The sequence below is a fragment of the Grammomys surdaster genome, unplaced genomic scaffold, assembly GCF_004785775.1.
Source record: "Grammomys surdaster isolate TR1022 unplaced genomic scaffold, NIH_TR_1.0 1164, whole genome shotgun sequence".
NCBI classification, from domain to species: Eukaryota; Metazoa; Chordata; class Mammalia; order Rodentia; family Muridae; genus Grammomys; species Grammomys surdaster.
This window is the reverse complement of record NW_021605583.1, coordinates 6181884-6192657: the sequence shown is the minus strand read 5'-3', so window position 1 is coordinate 6192657 and position 10774 is coordinate 6181884. Positions and strand designations below refer to the sequence as shown.

The 10774-nt window shown below is 48.9% G+C and overlaps 1 protein-coding gene across 2 annotated transcripts; it reads right to left on the bottom strand.

The window, feature by feature from the left end:
* Nucleotides 1-2435: 2435 nt before the first annotated feature.
* Nucleotides 2436-4604, bottom strand: Upk2 (uroplakin 2). 2 transcript variants are annotated; one of them, XM_028783866.1, is made up of 5 exons: nt 4476-4604; nt 3947-4078; nt 3681-3819; nt 3365-3435; nt 2436-2821 (listed from the first exon to the last, which is right to left on the bottom strand). In XM_028783866.1, the coding sequence occupies exons 1-5, from the start codon at nt 4549-4551 to the stop codon at nt 2685-2687; spliced, it is 555 nt and encodes a 184-aa protein (XP_028639699.1). In that variant the 5' UTR covers nt 4552-4604; the 3' UTR covers nt 2436-2684. The 2 variants fall into 2 exon arrangements, with proteins under 2 accessions (XP_028639699.1, XP_028639700.1); XM_028783867.1 differs by having other exon boundaries at nt 2685-2817; nt 3361-3435; nt 4476-4551.
* Between the last annotated feature and the right edge of the window lie 6170 nt (nt 4605-10774).

Sequence of the window (10774 nt, the reverse complement as noted above, 5' to 3'; positions counted from 1 at the left end):
ACAAAGCCCTGGCTGGCCTGAAACCATGTAGCCTGAAACTGGATGAGTGCTGGCACAAACTCTGTGTGCTACCACATCCAGCCTGTTTTTGTTGTTGTTGTTGTTGTTGTTGTTTGTGTTGTTTTTGTTGTTGTTGTTTTTAAGATTTATTTATTTTCAATTTATGTGCCCAGGTGTTTTTTTTTTGTTTGTTTTGTTTTGCTTGCATCTACCTGGGCACTTATATGCATGCAGTACCAGCAGATACCAGAAGAGGGCATCATATTCTCTGGAACTGGAGTAATCGCTGGCTATGAGCTCCCATACAGGTTCTAGGAATTGATTGAACCAGGTCCGCTAAAAGAGCAGTCGGTAATCTTAACCTCTGAGCCAGTCCTCCAGTCTGTTTTTGAGGGTTTTTTTGTTTTGTTTTTTTGTTTTTGTTTTTTTGTTTTGTTTTGTTTTGTTTTTCGAGACAGGATTTCTCTGTATAGCCTGGCTGTCCTAGAACTCACTCTGTAGACCCAGCACTTGGGAGGCAGAGGCTGGCCTCAAACTCAGAAATCCACCCGCCTCTGCCTCCCAAGTGCTGGGATTAAAGGCATGTGCCACCACTGCCTGTCTTGTTTTTGAGTTTTTAAAAATAGGTTTATTATGTGTATGTGTGTGTATGTGTGTGTGCATGCGTCATGGTTGAAGCTTTCATGCCACACCACATGTGTGGAGGTCTGAGGACATCTCTGTGGGTCCAGTTTTCTTCTTGCAACTTCATGTGGGTTCTGGGGATTGAATGCAGGTCCTTCAGCTAGCCTGGCAAGAGCCTTACTTGCTGAGCTATCTCACCTCCCTTTGTATTTGTTCTGTTTTTGAGATAGGGTCTCTTGGGCTCAGCCATTAAAGGCTAGGTTCACAACCAAAAACTATTAAGGGATAGGGTCTCCCTCTGTAGCCCAGGCTATTTTGGAATTCACTATATAGCCCAGGCTGGCCTTGAACTTGGGCACTCCTCCTAAACTTCCCAAGAGTTGAAGTCAACAAATATTGACTGAGTACTTACTGTGTCATCAGCACTATAGGACCAGGTGTTTTAGGCCCCAAAGATCAAAGTAGTCGATCTCAGGGAACTTGCAGTCTGGAGGAGGAGGCAACTGAGTCATCGCACACACAGTTGTGTGTGTGACACTGTGGGGCAGGAGAGGAAGGGGTTGATGAAGGTTAGACACTTCCCTGGGAAAGTTGGAGTGAGCTATGAAAACAGGAACAGTCACGAGGGCAGTCTAGGTGCACGGAATCCTCTTGCCCTTTGGCAAGAAAGAAAACAGGCTACTGAGGCATGGTGTGAAAAGTTGAGGGGGAAGCTGTGTGTTTCAGCCACGGTCCTAAGATCACCTTACAGACTGGGGTTTTCACCCTACAAGCAAAATAAAGACCACGGCTGCTCATCAGGAATACATCTTGGTGAGGACAAAAATGAAGGAGGGTAACTGTGTGTGGTGAAACCCAAAAACCCGAGTCTGATCCCTGGAACCTGTGTGAAAGGAATGAATGGACCACCCAAAAGTTAGCCTCAATGTATTTAACATATTATCCACACACACACACACACATACACACACACACACACACACACACACACACTCGAAAAATAAAACCGTTAGTTGGGTGGTGGTGAGGTGGAGGTGGCAGCACTGGAGGCAGAGCCAGGCAGATCTCTGTGAGTTCAAGGCCAGCCTGATCTTCAGAAAGTCCAGGAGAGCCAGAGCTACACCAAGAAACCTTGTCTCAAAACAAAACAAAACAAAAAAACACAAACAAAAATAACCAAGTAAGCCGGGCGGTGGTGGCGCACGCCTTTAATCCCAGCACTTGGGAGGCAGAGTCAGGTGGATTTCTGAGTTCGAGGCCAGCCTGGTCTTTCCAGGACAGCCAGGGCTATACAGAGAAACCCTGTCTCGAAAAACCTAAAAAAAAAAAAAAAAAAAAAAAAAACCAAGTAAATAGAACAAAACTAAATTTTTAAAATGAACGAGGGTGACATTTCTGCCTGTTTATCACAGTGTACTACACTGTCCCCTGCCTCCAGCCAGGGAGCTTCCACCTCAGCTCTTGGTAGCCTTGTTTACCATGTTCTTTACCCAGGCTCCATTGCCTGCCCTGACTGTGTTTTCTCTAACACTTCCCTAAGCTCTGTCAGCTTCCTTGTCACACACCCATGTGGCGATCCAGCTTCTACCCTCTGTCCAACTCAGAGTCCTGCTTGGGTCATCTATTGAGGGAAGGATGCAAAACTCACCACCTAAGTCTGGGTCATCGTCTCTGCCCCTGCTTGCCTCCCTCCTGGGAAAAGTCACCCTTGGGGCTTGGGGCTAGAGAGACTGACATACATCTGTCGTTGACAGTGATTCTTTAGATATGTGCATAAGGGAACCCGCTAAAGGGGTGACTCGCATGGCCACAGTCAGTCAGCCTTTATTGTGAGAATTAAGCACAGGTGAGAGAAATATCAGCCTTGGTGGGACTGTAGTGGGGGGCTAGCAGGGGGTGTAGGAAGGTGAGACATGGGGCAGGGAGAGAAGCACTGTCAGGAATGGACTCAGCGGAGGAGGCAGGGAGAGGGACGAGAAGCCACTGAAAAGCTGGTGACTGCAGATGGGAGGAAGCCGGTTGGACTTCTTGGAAGAGCCTGGGAGGCAGGAGAGCCCTCCTCATTTGCGGGCACCCAGTGCCAGGGCAACGATCAGACCCACGACCAACAGGAACATGGCCACAGACAGCAGCACTGTGATGACCACCATGCCTCCTGTCCGGGCCATTCCTAACCCGATAGACGCCATGTTTCTTCCTGTCAGAAGAAGATGGAGAAACCTTTGTGAGCTGAAGGGGTCCCTGGCTGCCCTGTGGTTCACAGCTTAGCCCAGCCATCCGAGTAGCCACCAGCACCAGTTGAACTAGTTACCCAGCCAACCAGTCAAGCAAACACGGAGCCCCTCACAGCAACTCTGAGGAGCCACCGCGGAGGGAGATCGAACAGGGCATCATCCCTCTCCACAAGGAACCTTAAGTTCAGCAGATGAATGAACAAGAAGTGGGCATACCAATCACTCAGCAGGAGAGAGAGAGAGAGAGAGAGAGAGAGAGAGAGAGAGAGAGAGAGAGGGAGAGGGAGGGAGGGAGACAGAGAGAGACACAGAGAGAGAGACACAGAGAGAGAGAGACACAGAGAGAGAGAGACAGAGAGAGACAGAGAGAGAGAGAGAGAGAGAGAGAGAGAGAGAGAGAGAGCTCACGCCCTGAAAACACTTCAGCTAACTTGCTCTAGGGGATAAAGGCCGAGCTCGTGGAAGTGTGTGGGCACTGAGGTGTGAGAGGTAGGCATTTTACTTACGAGGAAGCGTGGACATGGGGGTCTCTGGACTGGACTCAGTGGACATCCCCTTCTGTACTCGGTAGGATATGCTTCAGAGGTGGGAGTGGAGAGAAAACATAGGTACCCCAGTACGCATCTGGGACTTGGGAGGAGGGGTCCAGCCTCCACCTTCCAGCTCTGCCTCTCTTCTGTGCCCTCCTGGGGTGGAGGTTCACATTTCATACCCTTCAGCTGTGCCCTCTTTAGCCCATGTTTACCAGCAACTTCCCACCCCCCATCCCGCTTCCGCTTCCCTTTCTGTGTCCCACCCCCACAGGTGTCCATCGGTACCTACTAGTATTTGGTTCCTGGTGTTAGGTTTGTCACCTGATATGCGCTGAGCCTTGTGACGGTGAAGCCGGCCCCGCTGTCCACCACGCTCACAAGCTCCCTGCGCCCACGGCATGGAGGCACCACAAAGCCCGACTTAACCACTGGTGGGAAATAAGAGTGAAAGGCAAGATCAGACTTCTAGCAGTCCACTCTTAGAGAACGGGCAACTCTTGGGTATCGTTAAGAGGCATTAAGATGAGGAGAAGAAATGGGTATGGGGAGGCCTACCTTTGCTGTCGTTGGCTCTCCGGACCATCAGTGTGGCATTACCTCCCGTGAGGTGACATGGGGGTAAGGCAATTAGCAGGCTTTCTGTTAGCGCCGGAGACAGCAGTCCAGAGAGGCTTGAGATGTTGAAGTCTGTTAGGGAGCCAAGAGGGAACTTAGCCCTCTTGGAGTTAGCCCCAGTTGCAAGGAGTTAGCCCCCTCTTAACTCAGAGCTGGCTGGCGGAGTGAGTGGGTGGGTGATCATTGCTAAGGGTGCAGAGATAGAACAGGACCCTGTGGATCTGACCACCAGGTGGCAGACTTGAGCTGCAGATGTACGCCGCGCTGTTTGGGAACCAGTCAGTCCCCAAAACACAAACCTTGGACCCTTCCCCATATTTCTCTACTCCTGGATCTGGAAGAAGCCCAAGAAATTGTCACCTGATCCCTACCACCAGTAACTCTCAACCCCAATCAGCTAGTTGAGAGCCCTGGGAGAGACAATGTCTAGAACTCTGAAACCCTCCTCGCTCCCACCAGAAATAGAGACCTGCAACCCCCGGAGCCAGGACAGCCAGCAGAATCAGGATCAGGGGCGAGGTCTGGACAGGCAGTGTGGATGCCATACTGCCCTGGGAACTGGATCCTGGAATGGGTACTGACAGACTGGGGCTTCCTGGGGCCAGTGAGGCCCTGCCCCAGGGTGGCTGATTTTGTCTTGGAGTGGGAGGGGCTGTTGGGAATCCAGTCCAACTTGCCCCTTGGGCACTGTAGCTCCAGGGAGGGTCCTCTGACAGGTTTTTCAGGCTGGGGAGCTGGCCCTCAGGCCTAAAGAGGGATGCTCTGGCTGGGTCCTGGAAGCTTACTTAGCTGTAGGGTAGTATGACTCTTTCTGTAACTCCCATGTGTGAAGCACAAAGGTTCCTCTTATGTGTGTCTGCATCCTGGTCTGTAGAGGCTGCTCTCCCCAAGGAGGTAGGAGTTTTCCTAGGAGGGCCATGAGTTATAAAGTTGCTCTGGTATGTAGGAAAACCCCCAAGGGTTGAAAGGGCTTTTGGTTAGTAAGGATGGAAGGGGAGGAGGTTGCTTGGGTAGGGTGGGGACAGCAAAGCCAGAAATCCAATTCTGGTGTTAACTGAGGCCTCAAAAACTGGGGCTCTGGGAGAAGTTGAGGGTGTCAGTGTGAGCCTTCTGAGTTCTCCAGAGGGTGGAGACAAGGGAGGTCAGGGGAGGCTTCCAGGTAAACACTGGTCCTGTCCAGCATGGATAGTGGGCGGTGGAATAGATACAAACAGCGAGCATCTGTTCAGCTGGTAGAGAGTAAAGAAGAAAAACCTCAGGAAGCAAGAGAAGAGAGGATCCTGAGTTCCAAGCTTATTTTGTCTCAAGAGATTTATTGTTGCTATTTTTTGTTTGTTTTTGCCAGCCTGGGCCACACAAGTTCCAGGCCAGCCTGGGCTATACGGAGACCCTGTCTCAAAACCAGTCAAGGGAAACACAGTGGTGTACACTTTTAATTCTAGCACTCAGAAGACAGGAGCCGGAGGATCTCTGTGAATTTGAGGCCAGGACTATGTTGAGAGAACCTGTCTCAAACAAACAAACAAACAAACAAACAAACAAAAATCAGCAAGAATAACAACCAGCAACTCGAGGGGATGGTGACACGCTCCTTTAGTCGCAGCACTCGGGAGACAGAAGCAAGTGGGTATCAGTGTTTGAGGCTAACCTGGTCTACAGAGTGAGTTCCGGGACAACCAGGACTACACAGAGAAACCCTATATCCAAAAAAACAAAAACAAACCAAAACCAAAAACAACAATAACAAAAAAGCCCAAACCAAAACCAAAAATAGCAACAACAAAACCCCTCAAGACAAAACAAGTCTGCAACAACAAAACAATGAGACAGAGTTCTAGGATAGAGTATGTGTGTGTGGCTCAGGGTTTTGATCCCTGGTACCACAAGACTAATACTATCTCCTGTTGGGTGGGGGGGAAACCAGCCTTAGCTCCTCTGGCTGTCTCCCACCCCAGGCTAAACGAGAGAGCTGATGGAAGTTCTGCAGCCTCAGGAGTGTGTGACATGAACTCACTCAGTTTCCCATCCTCCAGACACTGGCTAGGGGCTTTGCATTCCCTCCTGAATGGCATTGCTTTTTATAGACGTGGAACCTGGGACTCAGGTTGTCACTGCAAAGTGGCTGCAGGGGTGTGGGCTTTTCAGTTCGGTGAACTCTTCAGGCCTTGAGCTCAGACCTTCAGGGTCTGCTCCAGGAAGCGCCTGTTTCCCCCATTCCCAGGGAAAGGGTTGGGTCCTAATAGAAAAGTGGGGGCGGTTGCAGGGCTGATGGGGTTCTGTCCTTTCCCCCATGCTGGGTGGACTTAAAGTCTGCAGTATGTGTGTGTGGGGGGGTAGAAGACGAAACAGAACTTGGGGGCTCTGGCAGGGAGCAGAAGGAGCTCTAACCAAAGCGTCTCCAATTTTACTGTGCAATGGACGCTCAGAAAACTGGTTCAGATGCAGCTTCTGATTCAGTGGGTCTGAGGTAAAACACGAAGCTTCATTTCTTTCAAAAATTTAAAGTCGCATTTATTTATTTTGTATATGTGTGCCACCGTGTCTATGTGGAGGTCAGGGGACAAGTTGTGGGAGTTGGCTCTCTCCTTTCATAATGTGGCTTCTGGGGATCAAAATGTCAGGCTTGGCGGCAAGAGCCTTTACCTGTTGAACCATCTCATGGTTTCATAAAACTTCCTAAGGCGCTTACAGGTAATGCAGAGACACAGACTCGCATTTGGAGTTAGCAGATGGTGTATTGGTGTATACACTCATACACACACAAACACACACATTTGTACACACCCTCATACACATGCACACATACACACACACACACGCACGCAAATGCGAAGCGGGGCAGAGGTTTTTCTCAGGCTGCCAGGACAGGCCACCTTTGGGTGGAGAACTGGAACTGATTTCTGCTTTTCCAGCTCCTTGGCTTTTCTCCCCTTTAGATGAGATCTTATCCTCACTTTACAAACAGAAAGGTCACACATGAGGTAGAACTGGCGGTGGGGGAGAGGGCTACATGGTGGGGTGTCAGAGTCAGGAGGTCTTCCTGGCAAGTCTCAAGCCTCAACGTAGCACAGTGTTTACATAAGGGTTTAGGAGCCTCTCTTCCCGTTTGGGCTAAGGAGGAATCAGGGAGAGGATTGGTTTACTGCAGGGCAGACTGTATAGGTCTACTCTTAAGCCTCATTTGAAATCAGAAGTGAAATAGAGTGGGATAAGAAAGACCAGATCTCTGGTCACATTTTTAAAGGGATATGAGGGTCCTGTGCCTTTAAGCCCTCCCATCTCTCTCCAATCCCCCCCCTCACCTTCCCCACCCTAACCCTCCCCAGGTTTCTGGAGGAGCAGAGTTGCGTCTTCTCCCTGCCCTGCCGAGCTGCTCACTGGCTGCTCTGGAGGCTGTGCTTTGCGGTCTCCATGGAAACCATTAGTTGCTAAGCAACTGGAGCATCATCTGTGCTGAGCTCTCGCATCTAATTATCCCATCACAGTGGCTGAGAAGGGTTTGGGGAGCTGAGAGGAGGGGGAGGCCCAGCACAGGAGCAAGAGGATAACTCTTTGAGCAGAGCGGTTTCACTGACAGTGTGAGATCATTTAAAGCTACAGAACCCCGTTTCTCTGGAGGATTTTCCCAATGGCCAATTGAGGGAACCAGGGCCAAATGTCTGGAGTCTCTCCCCTGAACCCTGTCTTCTCTGCTGTCCTTTCCTTGATTCCTGAATCTAAACTCCCTCAAGTTCTCTCTCCTTTCTCCTTACAGATATGCCCCTCAAGCCAACAGACATTTACTGAGTACCAGGGATGGCCCTGGAGTAAAGCTATAAAAGTAGGGTAAGTTCTTGCCCCCGAGGCTCTCCACTTTCCTCTTCTGCTCAGTCAGCTCTTAAAACAGACCTCCTCTTCTGGGATGGCAGTCCTTTTGTCCCCTTCTTGAACCACAGTAGTTCTGCAGCCTGAAGAATTGGGATCAGAACCCCGGTCTGCCTGATATGTCCCCAGTCCTACCTCAATAGGCCACTCCTCTGCCTCCCAGTCAACTAGAAAAATATGCCTGTCTCCTGGGGCATGCCAGACACTGATGGTGGCCGTTGTACTCCTAGTGGTGCGTGTTGACTTAGAACTTTGGGTAAGCCATTTTGAACCTCTTTTTTTTTTCTTTTTTCCCCCCCTAACTTGAAAATGGGAAGGTTCGTTCTCTCAAACTCAGGGCTAGTAAGATATGACAAGTGTAAAAATGATTTAGGGTAGAGATACAAAAAGAGGGTTTAGACTGACAATCCAGAAGCACAGAGGACATCCTGAGGGCTTGGCCTGGAAGCCAGAAGTGATACTCAACAAATGCTGGTTTCTTGGAAACGTTGAGGACAATTCCATAGAGATCTGAAGCTGGAAGATGCTGTGTCCAAAAAGAAAACTCCATCACTTAGGCTTGGAAGAGGCCTGAGTACTTTTTTTTTACCCCGGACCATTCAGCTTTTGGCCTCGGTTCAGTTATCTCCCTTGTTTCTTCAGGTTATAGTTCCCACTTCAAGTGGATTTGTTTATTTTTATTACTTATTTTATGTTCTGAGTATTTCGCTTGCATGTATGTATGTATGTATGCGCACCACTTCTGGGCTGGTGTCCGTGGAATTCTGGCCATCAGATCCTGGGGAACTGAGGTTATAGATGGTTGTGAGCTGCCGTGTGGGTGCTGGGAACTGAACCTGCGGCCTCTGTAAGAGCAACATGTGCTTTAAACTGCAGAGCTGTCTCTCCAGCCGCTAGAGTTTCCACTTCTATAGAATTGAAATAAAACCCATTTCATGAAAATATGGTGACTATCAGTACAGTTAATCTATTTCAAGATGCCCAGGAAAGTATCTGGTTCAATAAATACTGATTTAAGTAATCCATCTTGTACTCTCCTCCCCCTTCTTTTAAGATTATAATGGTTTGTACATGCTTAGCCCAGGGAATAGCGCTATTAGGAGGTGTGGCCTTGTTGGAATAGGTGTGTCACTGGAGGTATGGGCTTTAAGACTCTCATCCTAGCTGCCTGGAAGTCAGTATTCTTCCACTAGCAGCCTTCAGTTGAAGATGCAGAATTCTCAGCTCTGCCTGCACCATGCCTGCTTGGATGCTGTCACATCCCCGCCTTGATGATAATGGACTGAACCTCTGAACCTGTAAGCCAGCCCCAGTTAAATGTTGTCCTTATAAGACTTGCCTTGGTCATGGTGTCTGTTCACAGCAGTAAAACCCTAAGACAAAGATTTTATTTTTTGTATATGAGTATACCATCATTGTCCTCAGACATATAAGAAGAGGGCATTGGATCCCATCGCAGATGGTTGTGAGCCACCATGTGGTTGCTAGGAATTGAGCTCAGGACCTCTTGGGAAAGCAGTCAGTGCTCTTAACCACTAGCCATCTCTCCAGCCCCTTGTTCTCCCCTTTGTATTAGCCCTCACTGAGAAGAGGAATGAGGGTACAGAGGTAATCCATGCCATCTCCAAGGTCACGGAGCAAACAGGGAATGTAGTGCCCTAAACAACCCAGCATTTGCATTTCTAGCTTTGTCAGTAATACAGAGAGATGCTTAGGTTAGAAAAAAAACATCCAAGGCTTGGCCACAGGCTACCAGGCACCCAGAAGAGCTTGTCTGATTCTTTCACTTATTAAACATTGGTAGAGAAATTCCCTGTGGTGGGTACCATGCTGGGTGTTGAGATACAAGACAATGAGATTCAACCCCTGCTTTCAGCTGGTCTGCCTGGACTAAGTAGAGGACAATAGCCTAGAAAGAGGAGACCTTGTCTTTAGTCCCCAGAACTCTGGAGGCCAGCCTGGTCTACAGATAGAGTTCTAGGACAGCCAAAGCTACCCAGAGAAACCCTGTCTCAAAAAGCAAGAAAAAGAATGAATGGGGGCAGGGTGAATCCGCATTCGGAAAGGGTGAAGGACTTGAATTTTTCTCATACCTAGGAACTACAAACCAAACTTCTTCCTCAAGAGATAGCTTCAAAGGTGGGGCCTGATGGGAGATACAGCTACTCTGGGCCGCCAGTGACTTATACCCTTTGCTGAGGGTTTTATTTTTATTTATTTATTTATTTATTATATGTAAGTACACTGTAGCTGTCTTCAGACACAAGAGGGCATCAGATATCATTACAGATGGTTGTGAGCCACCATGTGGTTGCTAGGATTTGAACTCATGGCCTCTGGAAGAGCAGTCAGTGCTCTTAACCACTGAGCCATCTCACCAGCCCTGCTGAGGGTTTAAAATGATATCTTTTGCCTTTAAATTCTTCACCAAAATTCTGTAGGGATCATTCTGTCATGGATTCCTCTGGCAGTGTAGAGGACAGACTGGCATCTGGTCAGATATGAGGTGAGGGAACTGAGGAGCTAAGTGTGGCTAGACCGTGGGCACCAGAATCGAACGGAGCAAGCTGTGGTGGTATCGGTGGTATCGCCACCAGTGATGACTACAGAGCGTTTGTAAGGAGGGGGAGAACAAATGATCTCTAGATTTATAGTTCCGATCAGACTTGAATGAGAGGAGGAAGAATGCTCCCTGCGGAGCCTTTAAGTCGGAGGTGTCATGATTGCAGGCTTCCTCCATGATGACCCATAATAATCCCTGCTTCCTGTTTCCTCACGTTTGTGACTGTGTGGAACCCCTTCCCGTTGTGTCAGAGTTAATCTGTGTGGCCAATAGGATTACCACAGAAGTAGCCTGGTGTGCTAGTGTGTACCTGTAGTTCTAACTACTTGAGAAGCTGAGGC